The sequence below is a fragment of the Vanessa cardui genome, chromosome Z (genome assembly GCF_905220365.1).
Source record: "Vanessa cardui chromosome Z, ilVanCard2.1, whole genome shotgun sequence".
Taxonomy (NCBI): domain Eukaryota; kingdom Metazoa; phylum Arthropoda; class Insecta; order Lepidoptera; family Nymphalidae; genus Vanessa; species Vanessa cardui.
The window spans coordinates 6,883,870-6,909,903 of NC_061154.1; the positions used below are offsets into that span (position 1 = coordinate 6,883,870).

The window sequence follows — 26,034 nt, forward strand, 5'->3', positions numbered from 1 at the left end:
TTCTCTCGACGAAACTGTCACTGGAAAATTTACACTTTTAAAACTGGAATATGATATAAATATAATTTATAAACAGTGAAATAATAATATATTTCTGAATCTATACTTAAATTGGATGGTAACTTAAATGAAACTTAAAATCAGCTATGATTAAAATTGTTCTAAATCATTCAATTTTCAAAGCGAATTGATCGGATTTACATTGGTGTACTAATATGTTTTTATAAGATAGCTGCAAGTTAGTTTAGCGTTATTAATTAAATCATTAAGGAAAAGGAAAATGACGAAATACTTACGGTGCTTTATTTTGTGTATTTTGTTCCATAAAATTGTAAAAACTTGTATCCCGTGAATGTAATAAAATATTGATTATCGAATAAATCATTGTTTATTGTCCGTGTAGTGAGTTCCGTTTACTTTCGGTTAAATATTGATCCTGAATGAGGAGGATTTAAACAATCCGACGCCTGTGAAAACATCGGAGTCAAAGAGTACACTTTCAGATTTCGAAAATAGGTATGGCAACATTCATTGCGAATATATCCAATAAAGATAAGCCTTCTCAGTTGACATAGCCTGGAATACATTTACGAGTATATTTTTATATACATGTTATTTTAAAAATAAAGTTATTGACATTTTTATCTTAATAGAGATGTAAAATCTCTTTATATAAAAATTGAATATGTTTATAAATAAATGTTACGAAAGATATGTGAAAAATTAAGTTGAGTGCGGAATGATAATAGGGCGCCGCGTGATTGTGGCTGCAAAGAAAATATTTGCTATGAGTATTTACAATATTTGTGTATTCGTAGTACATTTTAACGAAATTATTCAGTCACATTTTTGTTAACCTTATTAATACTTAGTTGCTAGTTCATTTTAAATAAATTAAATTGTAGATAATTAATGAATTACGTAAACGGCGTTGCATCTAGTGGTAATCGTGTTTCGAAACGCTAACTTTAAATTCATTAAATGAACTTATCCAGAATAGTAAAAATGCAATGGTAACAGATGATCTGATCGTCGCCCCTATGAGGTTTCACTATTTAATTAGAAATGATTGAATCTGATTTTTACCATTATTTCAGTAATATTGCACTAAGTTTCATTATTTATAAATTTTGCTGTATATTTTTATAATATGTACCAATAGGATTTATTGAAATTATTATATTTCGTCTAATAACAATATCCAATTTTGAAAGATATAACTTGTTACATAATAAATTGCGAATTTCTTTGTTTTACGTTGATTTTTTGGGCAATATATTCTTCGAGTACCTTGTTGACATCTTATTACATTAATACGATATTACATTATGAGATAAAATACGTAATAACTAATATTATATATTGGTAAATAAATTATATGAGTATAACATCCCTTAAATGGATCTTGGCTGGAAATGTTGATACCAAAAAGGTTAGAATCGACTACATGCAAGAATATTCACGCATTCTTACGTTTCTTATATAGATCCTAAAATATACAAGCATTTCGACTTAGTAATGTTTTGAACAACATCCAACATCTAAAACTAAACAATACTTAGTAATTAAAATGAAGTTCTTAGTTCCCATAACAGAATATCTAAAAAGAAATTGATCCTTGTGAAGAAATATAAGGTTAGAAATCAATATCAGATGAAAGAAGTATGATAGTTGAGCGTACATAAGAGATCACAAATATTTTAGAAATATTTTTGGGATTACAGCTGTAAAATTTAACATGGGTAAAACTGTAGGAGCACCTTTTATAACATATGTGAAAAGTTTGTAAATGATTTGTGTTAGGAATAAGGACATATGATAACAAAAAAATTACATAAGGGTCAACGAATTATGATGACCAAACAATCATAACAAAAATAAATAATTAGTATAGACATAGCGCGAATTCAAAAAGTAAGGGTTTAAGCCTGTGATATTTTTTATTGGCAAATATTCAACAAACGATCTAGATACGCCTATATGGTGATCATGCGCCATACAACTCGCCCGCCTATTTTTGCCATGAGCTTTTTGAATTATTTCGTAATAATTCTAAAGCTAACCACATAAAGCGTTTACAATTAACATGTCTATTTTGATAAAAACCAATACTTTATGACAATGATGATAAAACTACAAATGTAATTCATTTATTTGAACATGAAAATGGTTACTGCGAGGTTTTACAAAAGGGAGGTAGGTAAATGCCTTTTTTGTAGATGTTTTAGAGACCTACAAATCTCTCTAAAAGCATCTGGACCAACATTTTCTCCCTACATACGAGCTAGAGTATCACTACTGCGATAATAATCGGATTTGTAGTTTTTGCGTGAAACGTGTATGTGTATGTACTACTAGTATTATGCCCATAGTTTTAAGTCTTTACAAATATATTTCTTATAGATAAAATAATCCGTGAATCTAACGAAAAGCTTTACGGGTTTTTGGCTTGGCTTTGCTTATTTCAGTTAAGCAGTGTAAGACCATACTGTCACATTAACATATTAAATATTTCAGAAAAAGTTAATTTGTTTTCGTGACAATAGTGAGCTTGCATATTTACCTATTATAAACGAGATTATATTACAATTTTTACATTTATGTGGCGATCTATTTCCTAAATTTGCTAAAGATATTTTGTAAACTTTCTTAAATATTTTTAATTATATTTACAACGTAACTGACCTTTGTAAGATTAACTTCTCTAGCTAAAAAGTATAATTATCCTCACTATAAAATTCAGTATGACACATGTTTTAGAGTGTCGATAGGTCTAGATCACCACTATGCAATATTCGGAACATATTCCACCACGCTATTCCAATGAGGATTGGTGGAATACACATGTGGCAGATTTTCAATGAAATTATACACATGTAGGTTTCCTCACGATGCTTTCCTCCTTCGTCGTGCACGAGATGAATTACAAGATCAAATTAAGCACATGAATATTCAGTGGTGCTTGCCAGGGTTTAAACGCGCAATCACCTGTTAAGATGCACGCGTTCTAATCATTGGGCCATCTCGGTAACCCCCATTTCGTAAGGTATAAATTAATACAAAGTTACCGTTTCCATTTCCTCCTCAAAAGTGGAAATCTCCTAAAATCCTCTCTTAGCGGGTGCTTACGTTATAAAATAAACGATGTTCCAAATTTCAACTTTCTGCACTGAAGAGCTGTTCATTGATTATTATTGTTGTTGATATTCGCTGGGAGAATCGATTTAATAAGTATCGATACAAAAAATTAGAAAAAAAATCTCAATTTGTTTATCAATTCTTCTTGGGTATTTTCCTTTCCAAACCGTTAGGAGTTTTTATGACTACCAATAGGTAAGTGTTAGGTTACTAAAATAGAATATAGAAGTACATATGAATATGAATTTGAATAATCAATATCAATATCAGTCATTCCAACGCTTAATAGTAATACTTGATGAGTTGAGTGAGCCAGTGTAATGGTGACAAGAGGGATATTACATCTTAGTCAATGATAGTGTTGTAGGTTAATATTTTACACGTAGCACATTAAAAATGTGTCAATTTAATTTGCTTCAATTGAAACACATATTATCACAAACTTAATAGCACCTCTATATTATTTTTTTCCTAGAAATGAGATAATTAAGCCGGAGTTGCAAATTAGAAAGATTTTATTGAATACGGCGTCTGACGTAGGACAACAAAAAATATACATTTTTGCCTTTGGTTTTTACGTTTTATTAAGCGATCTTATAGATTGATCTAATTCATTGAATATTCGATCTTTAAGTAGAAGCAATACAGTATATTTTAGAAGGGCCTTTTCCTGTCTTATATTTCTGTAAATTGTGCTAAGTACTTGTAACAATTTTAAACACGTTATTTACTTGTGTTAGGTTTTTGTTACGAAACCACAACGATTTAGCGATACGGAACATCTATATTGATATTATGAAGTGAGATAAAAACCTATTTTAAAAGGTCATTGCTAGTTAAGTGGTGTTACGAGTCTAAGGATACGACTTGGAGTTTGTTCCTCCATCATGATCCGGTCAGGCTAGCGAATACATATATTATGTTAATTCATTTATAATTGACAGAAAAAATAACCACTTATATCTCCAGATTTTTTATATTACGAAACATTTATCTCTCTAAATTATTCTTTTAATTTACTGATTTTGTATGGAACGATACAACCTTTCCTTTTGATCCCGGGCAAAGGAGTAAGCACATGACAGTACATCTGAGTTGTTCCCAAAACAAAACACAAGTGAAGCGCATGACACATTATAATGAAACAACAAAAGCAAGTAGATAATCAAAATGAAATACAAATTCTCTGCAATTAGTACAATTGTCAAAACTTATATGAAAAAATAAATTTTTCGTTATGATTTTTTAAACGAAACAATAAATTCTAATAGTTTCGTATTCAAAGTAACGAAAGCTAATTTCTTTGTATTTAATCTAAGCATTTTTATTTTCATTTGTTTGATGTAACCAAACTTCTTTGTTATTCAACAAAATATATTAAATTGTATAACTTTAATTCTTAGTACTTTATAGCTTAAACTGTTGTTATATAACATTCTTACTTCGTGTTACGATGCGAATATAAGTTTTTATCTTGTCCGTTATATATGCTTGTTTCAATCGGCGACCGAAGGCTTTGTGTTCACACAAAAACAAACATCAGAAGTAAACGATTGACGCGCGGAGATGTGCCGTATTGTGTTATTTGCAACTGAACATATAATAGCTAAGGCGTATTTATATTGATCATCTCGCATCATATCGTTATTCAGCACCTCAGCCGGTAAATTTAAAGAGCTCATATGTTTGTCCCTAAAATGCCGATCACGATTCTTCGCGACGAACTAAATGTTACTAAAATTTTGCCGTCGACGTAATTTAATACGTATTGTTTACGTTTATCATTTGATGTATTTTATTTCATATGAAACTTGGTTAAGAAAACTAAAATATTTTGTCACTTACGTTCGAATGTATCTAAATGTTTGTCCTTCTACAGGAGTCATCGACATTGCAAAGTAATTTATTCAAAATGTATAATTTGCATCGAGTAATTAGATCGATCTTTAAATAAATTAATAATAAATTTCTATTATTAATTATGTTCAGATAAAATACATAACATTTAATTTACGTCACTGATGTGATGATATCGAGATCACTGTTGAAATACGCAACTGTTGTTGTATAGTTTTATTATGTTTTATTACGTTACGAAAAAAATAGTTGAAAACGTTATCTACGATAAACTATATTTGTTTGAGACTCGGTTAATACAATTTATAATATTATCTTTACGCTACTAGTTAATAATTTTGTTGTAGTTCCAATTCGAATATTATTTAAAAATAATCACTTATTCGCTTAGAAGTATTATTATTAGAAGTAGCCCGTAGATGTCCCACTGCTGAGCTTCCTCTCCATTTTAAAGTGGAGCTTAGAAGCTTATGTACCGAGCTACTGCAGCGCGCGATGAGGGAATACACATGTAGCAAATTAGCATTCTACACATTCAGGTTTCCTCACGACGTTTTCCTCTACCGCTGAGTACGAGTTTTGTATTTTATATCTATACTAATGCTATAAATGCGAAAGTAGCTTCGTCTGTAGAGATAGTATAACTCCCGGGAAGGACATAGAGTTTTTATTCACCCATGGAGGGAGTAAAATGGGTCATAACGGTTGTTCTATGGGTTTTATAAAATTTGAGTAAAGTCACAAGTTAAACTAACTAGCTTAACTTGTGGCTTCACTTAATCTCTGTTTTTATAAGAAAACTTTATTATAAAATCAGAAATTAAGTTAATGCATATACAGCAGTGCTTGCCTGGGTTTGAACCCGCTGTCTTCAGTTAATCTATCTTAGCTATTATAAGTAACATTGAATAGGTAACAGCCAACAGGTATTACTAGCAACTCTTGAATATCCTCTCATATACTTATGCCATTAAAGGGAATAGAGTGTTAGGTATAAGCATTGTGCAAAATTGATTCGAGAAGTAACGGATAGAAGACATCATTTTTAATCGGAAGTTTGATAATATTTTGGAAGATTATTCGTTCTGATTATAATCCTGCAAAATCAAGAAGAATGTGAGATGATCAAATTAAAAGAGCACGTATGCACGACCATTCAAAAGGAGAGTTATTAAGAATAAGGCTAGCGATAGCTCTGAAGAGAAAATACAACACAATGATCCCAAATGAATGGACGAGAGCAAGCGAATTGAAATTTGTATTAAAAAAATAATTACTTAACTTCTCGTCCGTTCTTCCTTCTGACACGATAATCTTGTAAAGTTAAAAAGTTTTAATTGAAATTTGTTTGAAAATATACGTCATATTTTTGCTTTAAGCAGCCTTGTTTGTTTCGAGGCTGGTTGATAAGGCTGTAGATCCCGAAATCACAAATATAAATTCTGGTTACTAAGGAGCGATTTCAATTAGAAGTGGGATATCACTGATTGAAATTCACTGCGATCTTGACTTGAATCGATTCTCGCGATTGTAGTCGAGGCTAAGAAACTTGAGGAAACACAAGGAAAACAAATGTTCACTTACATTGGGTTAAATTTTTACCTGCTTACATTTCATTCGTGTAGAAGGTTACCAACTTGCTTAATAATCAAGTTGGTGGTATCAGGCTGAGAATACAAACGTAAAACCTATGAAACACATAGAGTCATTATTCTTTATGAAAGTATTTTTTACGAAAGGAAGATTTATCATCATCAAAATATTGAAATCAAAGTTAGTTGCTATAAAAATGTAATATGATACTATGATACTAAAATATGTTTGTCTGTTTATCCTTTCGATCAATGTAATCTATCGCTTAATGTAATCTACGAAGTGATCATAATAGTGAGGTTAAATATATTTTTACATGATACATCAAACCCCTACTTGAAAAAAGTCGTATGCAATTTTTGTAAGAATAATATTACATTACCACTTATATAAATAAGATATAAGCATTGCGAGGAAACAAATGGTCTCTTTTTATTTTAATTATTTAGGATGTACGTATGTCGTCAGTGCCTTGCGCAGTTGCAATAATTCACCCTTGACGTTTAAACATTCGTATAAAGAATACAGAGCTACCCTTTTATTTCCCGAGAAGAGTCGTTTGTTTGTTCTTTAAGTTCCATTTAAATCTATTAAACTGCGTTCGCAACATGATATTTATTTAAATAACTTCTACGCTAAATGAAATCAAAGTTGCATCGTCATTATTAAATTCTGAACGTGAAACTTTACTAAATAACAAACAACAATTTTATTGTTCTTTATACTATATTAAAATTTGTGAAACTAATTATAACAAAAACTGACGATCTAGGTGACCTTACTTAGACATTGGGTTACTCAAAATTTACATACATAGTTGTTGCTAGAACGTAAACAATATTTTTGTTATAGTTCATCGTTGACTAAAAGAAACAGAATCGTAATTATTAAAAATACATATATATAAATTATAGACGCAATGCAATTAATTCTACTATATTGAATATTATCATAAATGATTTGTGATACAAACACACGTTATGATCAAAGTAATGTCATACGATACACGTTTTTGTGTTATGCATATATCAACGTAGTATTATCATTAGATTTTTTCTAATACGTTGTTAGCATAAGGAATAAACGACTTTTTATTTTCGAGGTATGTTTTTCTTTATGTTTAATAATACTGTTCTAAAAATATTTTTTTATTTGACAAATAATTTTTATTTTTTTTATTTTAACATATCAATATTGATCAAAAAATATACTGTAAGGAATGAAAGAAAAGTTTAATTTCGAGAGACCAGAGGCTTTGTTAAGTTGCAGAAGTAGTAGGTGGTTTTATCTTACCTTTTCCCGATTTGGTACCTCGACCGATTATAGTGAAATTCTGCACACATATAGCTTTATAACAAGATATTGAATCACGATAAGCGCCGAGAATGACAAATCTATTTTTGATGTCTATCTGATATAGTAAAAAAAAAAAGTAAAATCTGATATATATTAATAAAATTTTAATCGGAATGCAATAGTGGTTACAAATAACTTACAGCCTTGACGCTACCAGTCGTAAAACTTATATTTGATGGTGAAAATAATATATCATAAAATAAAACCTACATAAATAACTCTTTATATGCTACCCACGCATTGAATCGACTCGTAAAAAAACACTCGCAAATCAGTGAATAAATAATATTTAACTATACATAAACTATGAAATTGGAGTGACCTATAAACTTGACAGATATATCCCATACGATTCTGTCACGAATGAAATTGCTTCATTCCATGGATTTTTCTTGAGTTACCTATTTCAGAAGATCTCGCCGACGTTATTTGATGTTGTTACTTAGATAACGTGGGAATGATTACCGCAGACTATTTGTTTTATTAACAGTACGTAGCATTTAAAAGTCAAATGACAATTGTGAAGAAAGTAGCTGAGAAATAAATAGGTTGTTTCACACGCATTAATTCATTACTTTACTCAATCATGGTCGCTTTTACTATTGTATTCAAATCGAAAATTATGTATGACGAGCGCAGTACATATGGCCGACGCATTACGGCTTGTACACCATAAACAAGCGAATATGTTTCTGAAGGTCTATTTATTTCCTCCAGATTTCAAGTGCCACATCTTTGCGATTGGTGCGTCACGAATTTCTCTCTGAACAACACTAGTCAACCATAAAAATGTCGATACTTTACAATATCGATTCGCCCCATCATCGTAAAACTGAAGCGGTAGTAAATATTCTACGCTACACCATCAATGCATTACGTTCACTTTTATCAATTTGACATTGTGATGACATAAATAATTATCGTTACGGTGCGGACTTATGAATCTCAAACGATTTGCTCTCCTTTCATGATCAAAGACATTTACAGAATCGTTTACATTATTAATCGATTCAAATGTGTTCCTCACATTAGTGGTCATTATATGCTGTAAATATTAAGATGATAGATATACATATTAATTGTGCTTCATAGTTGAAACATACAACTTACTTAATTAAAAAATATATTGTATAGATTAAACCTGTGTAAAAATTGTTATTGCCCAAAAATGTATGTCAATTTAAAGAGAGCTCTAAGATCTTCATTACTCACATCAATTTTCATAAAAAATCGAATAATAATAAGATTTTATTAGGTCTTATTTACCTCACGATTATAAATAGATACAAATGATAACTATGTAAATTAAACACGTGCTTTTAAAAACATATTTGAATTTTTAATTTTGTAATTAAAGTTTTCAACTTTACAAATTTTCCACATTGAATTTCAATTTTGAAAAATGGATGTCATAAAAAGTACTTATTACTTTTTTTACTTTAAAATATTTATATTAATAATATAAATAATATATTGTGCCAAAAAAACCCCTCCCCAAAATTTAAGTAGCCGGCTAACGCATTGTCGGGATTTGGTCGCCATTTTGAATCCAGACTACCAGAGCAACACTCCCCCCTAGCTAGCGATAAAATTGCTAACGGGAATTTAAGCAAGGTTATATGCTAACCTGACTGGGCTATATCTCAAATGCATTAATATCGATGTCTACTTTTATACGTTCTACTTTTGAATCTCCATTCTGGGACTTAAAATCGGATATATTGCATGTACCTATTTATACCTATGACCATAAAAGCATTTACTTTAATGGGAATCGCGCATGGGTAATTTCATTAATAGTTACTTATTAAAGCCACGAGAAGATCGACTTGTCATAGTAAAAGAATTTTAGTGTCGCAGTAAATGTGTAAACGAGTTTTAAATGCTGCGTATTAAAATCGGACACAAATACATGCAGTACACGTTTCAAAGCGTGCAAGATCGTAAAAGTTCCTGCCTAACTATTAACTGTTTATTTTATAACACCAATTAGAAAGATATCACGCGAGCGTATCGACTCGTATTCATCCAATAAAACTACAACTAATCTTGAAAGTTTATTTGCTATTTTGATGTTATCTTAATAAAATAACGGTTTGAGACAACTAGTTTTCCTATACCGGTGTTTTTTGTTTTCAACAATCTGTAAATTACTGTTTGAACAGAACTATACGATATGCTATCCTTTTTTAGGATGCGCATTAGAAAGAGATATTAGTATTTTTATGTAAATATTTATTAGTATGGTGAAGATAAAGTGTAAATTAATAGCGACGTTAAATATTATTTAAGTATTCAATAGTAGACGTATAAAACAAGTGAATAATTAATACCGTTAGATACTGAATCCTTATATAAAAATAGGTAACAATAAATATATAAAATCAGAAATCCCGGTTGGTTTTAAGAGAGAGCAACAAGCGCTTTTGTGTCGCGACATCCACAATAATACAAAAATAATGGATATATATGTATTTAATATGATATAAGAATAATAAATAACATCCGTTCTATATAATACAAGAAATAAAAACATATAAATCATTTAGTCTGTTTCCAAAAATATTCGGGGACGTTTCCGTTTCCAGCAGACCATCCCCCCCCCCCCCAAAATTACATATAATAGTAGTGTAGTGTTTCATAAGTTTTATTATTATTATAATTTGTTGACTTGTGATCAAGCTAAATATTGATTATGACAAATGAAAGTGTGTAGGGTTCATACGATGAAGTCGGCATTTGGTTTTATTTGAAATCGTACGAAGACTCCTGTGACGAGGCCACCCAAGTGACTTCAATGGCCGAAAACAAAATGCGTCATTCATTTACAGCGCCCATCTACAATCGCACAATAATGATCGCTTTCAATTTGTTATTGATTTATTGGTCCGGGATCCCAGCCTTACACTATCAATTTGTTCGATAGACGTATGCCAAAAAGCTTCTTAAATTCATAGACGAATGCCGATTTATTTATTTATCGGTTTGCGATTAAATGAAAATAATATTCAATTTAATTATTAACTATAATCGTCTTAGAGTCCATCAAACCTTTACCTTTTCGTTTCGTTTTAAGAATAATTAATAACTTTTTAACAATTGGATAATCAAAACTATAATAAATATATTAACTATCTGTATAAAATTCAAAGTATTTTATAATATTATTATATTTTAAAAAAAATTTTATTTTAAGGTAAATTTTGTAAATCTGTGAAACTCAAATATAAATGGTAATATTTTACTGTATTATTGTTTGACTAGTATTTTTTAGAAATATTCTATTTGCATGATAAGAGTACATATTACTGTCATGTTTTTTATTATATACTTCATCCATATGTAAAAAAATCTCGTTATGTGCTCTATCTTCGGTTTATTTATATTGTATTAAGTTTGCAAATACAAGAAGTTCTAATAAGTTATTTTAGTCGTGTTACCTAGTAACCCTAATAGGAGAGGTGTGGATTTTTTCCAAACTGTGGAATATTTACGGAGTTGCGAGCTATAAGGTTTTGTTACTGTAACACTTCCATATTTACATTTGTTTCAATTATTGCGAAATGTTGACAGAACTAAATGTAATCTCGCTGTTAAAATATCTGAAATTGCCAACAATTACAAAATAATTTATAAGGTGGGAGAGTTAAGAATAATTGAACAATTACTTGTCAACCGACTTCCAAAAGGAGGAGGTTATCAATTCGTCTGTATTTTTTTACGATTTAATTTTCATATGAAATGCACATACATATAATAATATGTATTTAATAAGTGAGAATACAGTCTAGTAAAACCATCCGTAATAATGTAGTATTTTCTTTGTAGCTAAAACTAAAAAGGCGCTGAGTTCATCAAATGTAAATTAATTGCTTCTGCATATCGGTGTTCACAGCTGAGAAACACGCAGAATGTGTCGTTTTTACCTTTTATACTTACTTATTGGTAATGGTAACTGTTCATTTGATCACCGTAAGATGTATAATTCATTTTCGGTATTAATAATGAATATGTGCTTTTAATAAAAATACGAAATCTTTATCGACTGTTATTAAATAAACCGCAAAATGTTTATAAAAACAAACGTATAGTAATTGAAATTAATGCTGATGTTTCATCTTGATTTTTTATTGTAGTCATCGGTACGAACATTTTTAATAGGTATTTATTTTTTATGAGAAAATCCCAAGACGTAACAAAAAATATACACTGTCGATTAAGCATTTTTAGCATGAACATAAGAAGTGGATTTTAATAATTAAAAAAAACTATCGAAAGTAATATGCTTGAACTTGATGACGTTTATTTTAAATTAAATTGAAACCTTTAGCTCAATCTTAGTGTTACTTTGCTGAGTATATCTTGCGGCTATCGTCATTTAATTTTATTGTTTTGTATGAGGTTCAATGATGATGCTGCGCCCCACTATTTTTCCCCTTGCTACAGAGCAGAGCAGAGTGTGCAACCATATCTGTTAAAGTGTGTGGGTACACGCACACTAATTTAAATGAAATGTGAAAAAATAATATTCCCGATTTCAAATAACGGTATCATTTATTAAATCTCACATGACTCGATATCCACGGAAACCCTCCTGTCGCGGAAAATTGTCGGGCGCGTCTTCGTGGATTGAACTCTTGCATATATGGGATATATTGGATATAAATGTTCACCTCCGTTGATGAAATCACAGATACGTAATGCTTCTGATATAAAATACAAAATATAAATGATACAAGCTACAACCGAAAGTCGAATTTAATTGGACGCAATTAAATTATGACCGATTACCATCTCAAATTGCGTCGGGTAATACCCTTTTGATATTTTTTCTACGTTTCAAATAAAAGTAAATACAAATATTCTACTTAAATTATGATTATTATGATTCACATACGAATGCCCCAAAACCAATTTCGGTATATACCGTGACGTAAATACACAAGGATGCTACGCCCGATTAATTAAGCGATTTATATTCTACGACATATTTTCATGTTATAATATTGACATATTAGTTATTAATTAAGCTTATGCGTAGGTATAGGTAAAATGTCGAATTAAAAATGTGGTTTGTGAGCTTAATAAGAAGTGAGTGAGTGGATGCACTCGACTACCATCACAGACAATAGTTTATTGGATTTAAATTGTCCAGTATAATAACCAAAACATTACACAATGTGTAAAAATATTAAGTTGAATACTTATTGGTGTTCGAGTATGCCGCGTGTGCGGTGGTCTTGAGCACAAAAAATAAAAAACAGGCCAAGAGAAACATATTCTAATCACAGACTAGTGCTACAGCAGATTAAAAACCCAGCTTATAGGACTCGTAAATGCACCTTGTCTGCTATGGTTACAAAATTTCATTTGATTATTATTTACTAGTTATAACACTCATTAGAAAAATACCATTGAATTCTGGCTTATAAATATAAATCAAATTGTTAAAATGTTTTTTAATTTGTTACAATTTGTACCTATTATCAGGTGCATGAACTTTTTAAAATAAATAAATTTTATATGATATTGAGATCTTATCTTTTTAATGATTTAAAATGCTTGCTATTTTTATTCAAATGTATTTTTGCAAGATGGTACCTATCTACTTTGGAATCCGGTTCGGAACCATAGAAGAACCGACAGAAGACTCAATATGTTATGTATATTATATACACAGATAAGTAATATTTTTGCGACTATCGAGTATACAAACGTGGTGTTGTAATCTAAGCATCGTTCTTAGCAGGAAAAAAGTTCATTATCGAGCATTTACCTCTTTCCCGTAGCTAAGTTATTCATAGGTAAATGTAAAGTTATTGTTTAGGCTTTATATATTGTCGTATTCTAAATATAAAAATTAAACAGAATTTTCTTTAAGCTATAACCCAAAAAAAAGCTCTCGTCTCGTCGAAACTGCTACAGTATATATGTTTAATACATGTATTAAATGATAATAGATAATAAAATCAATTACCAACCTTTTAGCGAAATAATGTGTGCCTTTTTGGCACAAATAGTAAAAGCCAAACCGTTTTAAAATAACCCCGGTATTCAATTATTTCTACCCTCCTCTAATTCCTCTATCTAAAGGTTTCCTGGAAGTGTTCTGAGTTTTTTTAATATATGTATTTTGTAGTTTACAATAAATAATTTCTTTTTTTAGAATAATTATATGACAATGACCGAATTATTTAAAAAAATTAGAGGAAAATGTAGTCTGCACGATGGACTACGCTATAACGATTTTTGCTTACGTTATTTCTTCCTGTTCATACTGCTGTAATCCGCAAGAATTATTATATCAAGGAAAATATTCCAAAAAATATATATTTCAGAATGAGTAACCATTGAATAAAAATATCATACAGTGTACTTATAAAACTATGTATATTGATAAATTTAGATCTATCTAATTATATTCGAGTTAGGTCGGGCGCGTATTGAAGTACTTAGTTTAATGTTTCCAGGTTGTCTTTTATATTTAATGATAAGAAATTCTTAATCTTTATGAAGTCAAAATATCTAATTTCTTTTATCCTAGATATAAATAAATTGCCTCAAAGCGTCGTAAAGCCGAGAATAATTGCTGGAAATTGTATTATTTATTTATTTTAATTATGGAGTAACACGGTCATTCTATGTAAATAAATCACACGAATGGATCTTCACTTGGTATGGTAGGGTTTTGACCCAACTCTCATTCCTCTCACCCATACCCGGCAGTATTTTGTACCGGTGTGAAGGGTGAGTGAACCAACTATAGGCACAAGGGACATATCATCTCACTTTTCAAGGTTGGCACTAAGTTATTTAAATTTAATAAAAATATACAACGCTAATGTATATTTACAGTGATGACAACTTACCATAAGGTGGTCTATGTGCCCGACCGACCGTGGCATTCTAGGTGATAGTAAAAGAATCAGAAACCCTAGGCGTCCTTATAGAGTAAAATTATACGTTATGTCCAAACTGAAGCCCGCATTGCTGTTTTCCTGTTTTATTAATGAATGAAATAACTACGATATGGTTTTATTTGTTATCACAGCTTTATTTAAAATTGGAATCTAAGTTTCGCCCCGACGTAATATTACTCCATAGACACTTCCTTTAACTTCGGTAAGTCAATAAAGGCACACTAGTGGGTCACACGCGAAACTCCGCGTTCATTCAACTGATTTTCACAAGTTTCGATCCTATATTGTTTTGATATAATTTCATTGTAAATGATGACGCATGTTTGCACGATTTACGTTAATTTTATTTTTTTCGTCCTAGCACTGTATACCCGACCAGTAACATTTTTCCCTCTTTAAAATTAATTATTTATTTAATCGTAACAATTTAATAAATAGCGTTCAAGAATCATCTTTATTTTTCTGCACATCAGAGGTTAATCCTCTTCAAGACCATAAGCGATTTTTTATATGCAACTCCATCCCATAATCACCGGAACAGAAATCGGCTTACACTATTATTATAAACGATAGGAGATGACTAAATTCGCATAGTTATGCAAAACACTAATCGAGCTTCAAGAACAGTAAGGGATGCTGATCATTTTCTTGATAATAAATAAAAAATTGGCCAATCTTTAAAGTTATATATGATTATGAATAATTTCGTATTAAACTATTAGTTACTAAAAATACTTGAAAAAGATTGAAATAAAAGGAGCCTAGGGCATCAAACGTATATACCCGCTAAAGCATATTTGAAAAACATCTAGGTGGTAGAATTTAATTTATGCTCTCTTTCGTGGAACTCATTTTAGAAGTTTCTAAGCTGTTCACTTCAAATGCAATAAAGTCTTGTGAAACCAGTCAGCTTTATTTCTCGTTTGTCTGTATTCAGAAAAGAATTTAATACCTTTAAAAATATATTCTGGCACTTAACTAGCCGACACTAACAGGTTTTTTGATTGACCTCAGTAACGAGTCAAGGCGAACTGGTAACACGTGGATGTATTTATCAAGTAGTGGCATGCGTCCCATGGAATACCATAAGCACTTATAACAATTAAAAATCAGTTATGTATTTGCATATTGATTTTTAGAGTCGAGATGGCCCAATGGTTAGAACGCGTGCATCTTAACCGATGATCGCGGGTTCAAACCCAGGCAAGCACCGCTGGTTCATGTGCTTAATTTGTCTATATAATTCATCTCATGCTCGGCGGTGAAGGAAAACATCGTGAGGATACCTGCATGTGACAAATTTCATAGAAATACTCACCAACCCGCATTGGAACAGCGTGGTGGAATATGTTCCTAAACTTATCCTCAAAGGGAGAGGAGGCCTTTAGCCCAGCAGTGGGAATTTACAGGCTGTTGTTGTTGTTGTTTTTGTATATTGTTTTTTATGGCTTAAATATTCTTTATTAATACTCAAATTGAACAATTTAAAACACAAAAACATAAATATTACGTTTGTCACGTTCTTAGCCTGAATTCAAAGCTGGTGAAACTGCTAGTCCTTCGTTATAATATTAATCATGTTATACTTTTAAATACAAAAAACGCGCTGCATATCCTCTTATAGTTTTATGAATATTTCTTTAGTAGTATTATTCATTTAGTTATTACAATTAATAGTAACTTCTCACTTCAGTTAAGATTTGATTTAATGTGGCCAGGGTAGCGACGAATATAGTGACTGTTTATTAAAATTTCACGACAGGAAAGCGGATATTTAGATAAAAGGTACCATAAATGTAAGTGGAATGGTGCGTGTTACCTCTCCAGTTCTTGCAAATTATTATAAACACATTACTAATCATAAAAAAGTTGATTTGTGAATTTATACCTTTCAATACTTCAATGTAATTCCATAAATTTGATTTTTCTTTAATTTCAAATTAATGCATAACATATAGTTCCTTACATTGACTAAAGCTCATATTCTTAAATTAAAAATTTCTTGAAATAAAAAATATGTTCAATAAAATTCAATTATGCATTATAATTAGTGAGGTACACGAACGCGTTTCCACGTGGCACTTGATATTTAATTTAATAATTACATTCCATCAGAATTATAACAATAAATGAACAAATAAACACGCGCCGGTTTAATACGGTTAATAATGAAATAAAACAACGCCGGCTAAGCTAAGTCAAGGACGATTCTGTGGTTATATTTAAATGAATTCCTACATATAAATCACGCGATCTAAGGAATTTAAACACACATTGTCCGAACGTGATGACCACTCCTCACCATATCTTCAACGGTATCATGCGAAAGCATAGCAATTATATGTTTACATGCGAACTAGTTAGTATGCACTCATAATTACAGTATTGCTATCAATTAGAAGATTGAAATGGAATGCATCCCCCCTGTATATATTTATAAAATAACTCTCCAAACTTTTACTTGTAATAAACTCACGAAATTTTATTATCATGTCAGTCGATTCATTATATGTTTTTGGTAATGTTTACACATATAATGTAGACAAGACAAATGTATACTTTCTTTTAAAATGTTACAGTTAAAAAAATAATTATTTAACTTTGTATAAAGGTAACTTTTTATGAATTTTATTTGTACGAAGTCGGTTTGCATTTTGCCCTAAGTTTTGTTCTACATAAAAACTTATATTAAATTTTTATAGTTACCAGAAGTCATTAAAAATTGTCAATAACAAATTGAAAACTGGTTTATAATTTTTATATACCATTACTTTGTTTTAATGGAATGATAATTTTTACACACGCATATAAATGTCTTAAATTCAATCTGAATTGAATATAGTTTTGAATGTATGTATATTTGATTGTATAACCAACAAGTCAGTCTTGAGACCTTTTGCTGTCGTACGGCTTTGCAGTCGCGTTAAACGTGTGATTCTCCGGACCCATTATGGCCTATAATGCACTACAATTACCAATAGAAAGTTAGCCGACTTCGAGAGATCAGCTTGGCGTAACCGTTACTGCTGATCAGTGACCGGTTCTGATATCTGAAAAGGACTTAAATAAAAAACAAACACTTTTTTTAAAACATACAGCAACGTATGTTCGATAAAAAAAACAATAAGACCAAAATTGATATTAGTCATTTTGTGTCTGTATGCATCTACATTAAAATTTTAGAGTGCTCAAATTTTAATGTAGAGGCATCGGAGAGAGCACCGTTCTTATATTTTGTACTGGTTTTTAAGGAAGATCGAAAATTTAAAATAATAATTATAAAAAAAAATATCATTGGTAAAATCGTCTGACATAAACCTGTTGGTTGCATTTAATCAGATTTCCGCGGAAAGCGCAAACGTTTCAAAGTAGGAAACTGCTCGTTACACGGAATATGATGAGATTAAACATCTGTGTCACCAGGCCAATCATGACTTGTCCTTTAATTTTATAAGAAATGCACTGAGATCTCAGACCGCCTATGAAGTGCACTTTGGAACATTCCTGCCTAATAAAGCGAGCTATTGAAAGTGATATATTCGTAAATGTTATGGAATAATTGACAATATATTAAAAAATAATATTATTATAAAGGATAATACAAATTAACTTAACGATCGAAGTTATAATATTTTGAGGTTTTAGTATTTATGGAGTTTAAAACAGAATTTTCTAGTAAAACACATATTCACTGAAACGGGTCGAATACCCAACCAGTAATAAGTTAATGTACGTATAAATAAATATTGTTCAGTTTTTAATATTAAAGTTTGAATTGGAATGACTTATTAGGTATTATGAGAATGAAGAAAAAAAAGCAAGATCTAAATACACTAACTTAAATTCTAGTTGAAGAAACTTTAAGTTCTAGTTAAATATTAGAAAAGCGTTTGACTTTACTCTTAGTCGACTGCTGTCGGATCTCGCTTTGGTTGCTAATAAAAGAGTCGTCAAGAATCCCGGGTGTATTTTCTTTGAAAAATACAATTGTAGTTCTTTTGTTTATCTTTATTTTATTATTTGTATTTAAAAATGGAATATATTGCGTCATAACAACGACAGGAAAAAAAAAAAAAAAAAATGTATTTTCTTCTTTAACCATTTTTTTGTAATTATGTATATTTCACGCGGCTTAATTGGTTATAAATTCTTTAAAATAATATCATATTTCGATTTTAAGGATCCCCGATTGGGTTGTTGCTTCGCAAGCCCTAATTTGATACCTTAATTTATGTAATTTTAACTGAACATTAGACTCATTATGGAATGTCATACAATCAAAAAAAAATCAAAATAAACTTTATTCAAGTAGGCTTTTATAAGCACTTTTGAATCGTCATTTTACAATTAAGTGAAGCTACCACCGGTTCGGAAAGTAGATTCTACCGAGAAGAACCGGCAAGAAACTCAGTAGTTACTCTTTTTTAACATTTAAAAAATACAACGTCATGTTAATTAAATACAATTATTTCAATTAATGTATCCTGCTTGGAAGTCAACAGGTCAATAGATCTATAATATATATTTCCCATTTAAAATGAACATGTTTGATAAAGTAATTATGTTTTTGTTTTCAGTGGGGACGCAGAATACATCACCAATAATTACAACATGCGTAACAACGTCAAGTAAGTTTTTAATTGTTTATACATTAGTAAAACTTCAAATTGCTTTCGAGACTCCAGTAGATTGATTTAAAATTCATACAGCCAACGAATTAATTCAAAATGTTGATGTTACATAGTTTACTATCTGTTATATAAGTTTCGTTGTATATGTACGTGTTTTATACGTATTAGCGTTATCTATGTTTTTACATTTTTAGTTATAAACAATGTTTGGTGGGCGTTTATTAAAACAGTGATATTTGTATTCCTGTCAAAATACATTTTACTTTTGTAAGAATAAAGCCTTGTTTAAATAATGGTCATTCATGAATGACCACTCTTCAAAATATTTTTCATATTGTCACGTAACGTGATACTATATTTTGAAAACGCTTTTGTGTCCACTGATGTAAATCATTTCATATCTCACGTTGCGTATACTTTATTTAATAACATACTTTAAGAGTTAAATAAATATTAAGTTCGTTTACACGACCAAATATTTTCAATGAAAGAGTATCTTTGTGCAACTGTAAGTTATATAAATTCTAAGAAATCTTGAAAAAGTGTAAGATTCAATTAATGATTAACGCGATCCTAATCCTATCTTAATCTCGTTTTCAAAAAATTTCAAACAATGCGATCTCGTTTGTTGTGTCTGTTGTGGTGAAGTCTTCTGGCACGTATTTGAGCCACGATCCGCAGCCAATCTTTATTAACTCAATAAGTATCGTCTAAAGTAATATAATTTGCATTTAGATCACTTGCAAACCGTAAACATTGCCTTCTAAAGTGTTTTTCGCCTTTTACGCAATTTTCCATTAGACATTCGCACGATTGTTGACAGCACTTAATTAAATCGATATTTATAAATATTTTAAACTGTGTACCATAACATTTGAAGGTTCTAAAATTATAAATCTGTCTATTAATGTAATAAAAACTATTATTCTAAAATTGGTATTTTATAAAAAAACCTTCTTAATGTGGTCTTATAGAAAAAAAGGTTCGTGCAAAACAATACACGTGTTGTACAAGTTAAGCTTTTTGCTTTTGATTGTTTCTGAAATATTACAATTAAATATTATATAGGTACGCGTTGCTCACGAAATCGGTCCTAAAAATGTACTCTTTTCGAGCAAAAGGAACTTCAGAATGTATTATATACAACTTTAATGAAACGAAAATATTTATGGTATCAACACTTTTTTGTTTGAAGATAAAAAATAAAACAATGAATACTTTATTCAACAGAAAACGAATGAGAAATTAATATATAAACTCCTTTGTTATCGACGTCATATGTTTTGTAGTACTTGATTTAAATATTTGCCCGGTGAGTGGCCTAACCGCCGTGCCATCACGGCCTTGACGTACGTGATCTTAAGCTAAACAAAAGCAAAACCACGACAGGAGTCATAACATTCGAAAAGTAATACTGGCTTTTGTGACATGATATTATTGTTCTTTTAATATTTAAATAAGTTGTTCGCGTAATATTTTCAGAAATCTAGAAAATCTTCCGTACCTACGTGTTCTAAACTCCTTCTAAAGAGTTGTACTCTTTATAATTGTTTTCTTATTTTAAACCCATCTACAAGTAATGCTAGTAAGTAATACATTTTCCACTTATCCATTAAACAAGTTCGATCCAGTTGAAACTTATGTGTAGGTTTCTGTCACCGTATCATATAAGTGCGATCAGTAGGCGTGACAAGCGTCGTATCGGATGTAGATCTGTAAAGATAGAGAAACATGTAAAAGATCATATATTCATATATTATTTGTGTTTATATCATAATGAGAATCTCACTTTAATCGGGTCAGTTTAGGTAGAATTATAAGGTGATTATGCAGGAGTTGCAGTGCGTTGTGTACTCGCAAAGTTACATGCAATACCAGTTAGAGATACACTATGGCTAAAACTCTGTACGATATCCGTAAAGGTTTTATTATTGACATATGCTATACATACCTAATATTATTTGCAAGTTTACTGTTAACTGTCCAAATGATTGCTTACATTTCTGTTGCCGATGCATTGAAGGCAAGCTTGGTGTTTTAAAACTGAGTATTCATTCAATGTTACAATTGGATTATGTTTTATCTAAAATCTATCTGGATATTTTTACTTGATGTATTGGGCTTCGTGCAAGTCCGTCTGTGTTTCCACCACCCACTCATTACCACAATACCCACTAATCAGAATTACTTAGTATTGTTATGTACCGGTTTGAATGATCAGTAACGTCAGGTAAGGAACATGACCTCTTAGCTACCAAGGTCGGTGGCGCATTGGCGATGATATGAGCAATGATTAATATTACTGACTAATAAATATGGAAGGTGATGACCATTTAACAACAGGTGGTGCATTCGCCCGTCGTACCCACATCATAATATTAGGTACTTACATATGAAATTAGCATTTTGTCGTACTGGCCACTTATATCTGAAATATCTCCTCTTTGGTAAGAATTCCAAATTTAAATTCATAAATTCATTTAGCTGGTGCATTTGAGTTTTGAAACAGTCATTCATTTGTTTTTTTTTTCGCATTATTTTGTAAGGACCTAATAATAAATAACACAATTAAACGGGGAGTTATTGTATATATATGGATGTAGGATATTTACAGGATGTAACTTTCGACGGGAATACCCCAAAAATATAAAGAAAAATTATTAAGCAATCAAGCAATATGCAATAATTTTGGTTTTCACAATTCCCAAGACTACCGAAAATACCTCCAACTTGTACTGTGTTATAAACGATAACGGGCGAATTAATTCTAAAGCTTCGCTGGATGATAATAAACCTTATGAGATGTTTAAACAATAATTGCGTCATTCTAAGCCGAGTACGATTATTATTGACATACTCGCTGTTACATATCGATAGGCGTGAATTGAAGTGAACTCAGTATTTTTAAAGAATTGAATATGTACAAAATAATATCCGTACCTATTAAAGCACTTTCATATTAAATTTTTATTACTATGAATATTATTACAATACAACGTAGTATTGAAGGCTTTTGATAGAATTGAACTATATGTAATGTTTGAAATTTCAATTTTAAATATTAGTTAATAAATAGTAATGTAGGTATATGTATTTAACTATTAATATTACAAAAGTAAGTTTACGTTATACTTAAATCGATTAATTCAAGTTCAATGGTTCTGGATTTAAAATTTCGGTAGATTAAATACAAAGTTTTTTGACTGCAATCAAAGTAAATACTTTTCATTTAATTACATATGAAATCATGAAATTACAGAAAAACACAATCTACATCGCCTTGTAAAACTATGGAGTAATTATAATAAATTCTTTGCATATGGCACGTTATTTTTTCTAACCATCTTTGTCATATGTTCACAAAACTGGTTAGAATACATTTGCATAGTAGTAGATCCAGTATTGTTTACTATGGGGTCAATCAACTCTTATATAACTGCGTTAGTAACGGTAGTACCGGATAATGCCTGCGAATCCTGCGCCTGCGTCGTTATTCTTTTTACGTATCGAGCTGTATATCCTAAGGGTCATAACCACATTATCTGTATTTTATTATACTATGTAACTTAACCCTTTTAATCACGAAAAAATGTTTCAAAATTAGTTGTCAACAATAAATTTCTCATTAATTAACTCACTTTACATTTACTGTGGTGTGTTGGTAAATCTGTAAAATCTGTAAAATCTTACTAGCAGGCCACAGTTTAGATAATAAGAACCTTTGCACGCAAGTTCTTATGATATCAACTACCAATGTAGGTAATGGGGTGATATGGGGAATGACTATGTCTCTTAATCTACAAATTGTCCATTGGCAGGGACATACAGTTAGGTGGCCAATTTGCCAGCCCGCCAATCAATTGTTTCAATGCGAGACTGCAGATGAATACTATACCATTTAAAAGAGGAACTTCATGCGAGAAAAAAAGGAACTACAACTTGTATTTATTTTACTTTTAATAATAAATAAAAGAATATCTTAAGTAAATTTTTACAATATTTTTTTATTTGACTCTTATAAAATCTTCTACAATTTCATTAATAAAAAAATATCAAAGCAATTTGTCTCCTGAAAATAATAATACCTTACAAAATAAATATTTTTATTACATATTAGATTTAAAATAATAACTTATAAATTTACTTTCTTAAAATTCATTGACTTCGTTTCATGACTAATTTTAAATTGCAAAATCGTTTTTACTTATATAAAATTATATAATGGACGTATTATACACTTATTTATATTATTATTTTCAATTTAAACAATCCGTTTCCGGCAGTTATGTAAAGACGAAACAAGTTAATCTCTGTTTATATGTAGTTCCGTGTGTTTTGTAATAATTCAATATATTATCATCATTATTCGAAATTCAAATTAATTTATCTAATTTTTAAAATTAATATAATATACTAATGTTTCTTTTATTCTCAAGATTTATTAAACAAAATCGCGCTCCTGATCTCAAAAAAGTCTTAAAACTGGCCAACATTATTTATCTTGTAAAATATTGTCTTATCGTCTAGTGGTAAGTCACAATCGTCTAAAATCAAGCTATAACTCAAAAATCAATGCGATATCAACAATGTACTAAGATGTTAATTTCTCGAAACCAACAAATTAATATAATTTCGATATTGTTTTTGAAAATCAATCTAACAACTTCCTCTAGGCAAGGTCTACAAGGCTCTACTTTCGGTAAAATTGTTTAATTTAAAATAGAAAGTTTAATGATGATGGAATACAAAATTAAAATATTGGAAGTGTATTACAATACACAGTATTTACCTTTCAAATTAAAAAAGGTCGAATCTTGTCTAAATTAAACTCAAGTTGAACAAAACAAAAATACGTCGTTTCTGCTTTTTATTGCATTTCATTCGATTTATCACAGTATTATTGTTCCTTCATAAATAAAAAGTATGGCCCATAAATCATATTAGGTACGATAAATTGAAACTGTTTTACATATTTGATGCCATATGTAATAAAATAACATTTAAAAATAGATTACTTTAAATATTATTATTATATATTTGAATATATTCGTATATATAATGAATAATAAGTGGAGGTAGATCTTTGGGAAATCGTCTCTGAGTGAAATGCGTAACTACAGGACATAACATCTATACATATAATAAAATTACAATGTCTGTTTGTAATATTAAATTATCCGCTTTTTACCAAATGCATATATATATATATATATATATATATGCTTGGTACATACACCAAAAAATTTTTTTACCTGATTTTAACTTACACTGGTAGTAAGCTGATGTTATAAGGACTAATTTAGGCTACAACCATAGCCTACGAAGTTGTGTGTTGTGTTGTGTCATATAAATCTGTGAAATCTCAAATGAAAATTTTATAATATTAATATTTTATTCAAAGGCCATATAGGCGCCAGTATAGTTATTGGTATACATTTATCAATTTACCAGACCTTAAGCTAATTATTATAGCTAAGCATTTTAAATAATCAAAAAAGGCAATATATTACAAGAAATAAATAAAATCAATACAATACACAGACCGATATATTATTAAAAAAAATTAGATACGTCACTCAATCCACGCATATTAAAGAAAAAAAGGGATTGTTTATATTTTAACTCTTCAAAACTATAATAAGTCAATGTTCCGTATAATGGAAATTATATTCAAGATTTATTCATTATCAGTCTTATGTATATTTTATGTTAATCTGACATTGACCGCTAAACGAAATAAGAATATTATGTTATGGAGGTCACAGATTGATCGCCCGCTTGTGTTGTGCAAGTATCACGTGAATGGGAAAGTAGATTATAATATTGAATGTAAGAATTGTTTTGGTTGAACGTTTTGAACGAAGACATTGTTATGCAACTCGTTTAGAGTGAATGAGTGAGACTTGACATCCTCTTACATCAATCATTCTCGAACTACTATGTCTATCTGAATTGAGTAAAATAATTTATAAAACATTATATAAATATTGTAATTTATTTATTTAATAATTTATGCTCTTAATTAATAACAAACCTAGGCTATAGATTGATAATTTGTAGAACAAAAGCTTTGTTTTCAGCTACAAGTGATTTCTGTGAATTATTTTATAACAACATATGTAAACGTAAATAAAATCATTTTGTAATATCCATAGATAAATAGTTAAAATATTTTAAGACCTTGTGGTCACGGAAATAGTTGGTCAAAAAAGTTCATTAACCTTGAAGACGATGAACTTAGGTCAGACCGGTCTGGATAAAAAATGCTGTCCAGTGACGTTGCATCGTTGCACAACCGCTGCTAGTGATGTGCTAGTGCTAGACCACTACATCGGTAAGGCAGGTGACATCAACGCATTTGTTATGGGAATTAACATCGATGACACTACACGTGGTGTTGAATTCGCTAGAGAGATAAATAGAAGAAAAGTTCGAAGTTTGAAATCATTATATTATTTGCGATTAGTTAAATATGTTACAGGGTTTTCTTGATTGGCGGAAAAACATTAATTACGTAAATGTGTATGACACAGGGTTTT

The 26,034-nt window shown here is 30.1% G+C and overlaps 1 protein-coding gene across 2 annotated transcripts in view; it reads left to right on the top strand.

The window, feature by feature from the left end:
• The window catches only part of LOC124542886 (neprilysin-2), a 44,564-nt gene that overhangs the window by 411 nt on the left and 18,119 nt on the right, over positions 1 to 26,034 (top strand). For both annotated transcript variants that reach the window (XM_047120784.1, XM_047120785.1), the window contains exon 2: positions 19,442 to 19,492. In XM_047120784.1, the coding sequence (XP_046976740.1) occupies positions 19,442 to 19,492 (51 nt within the window). The remainder of the gene's footprint in view (positions 1 to 19,441; positions 19,493 to 26,034) is intronic.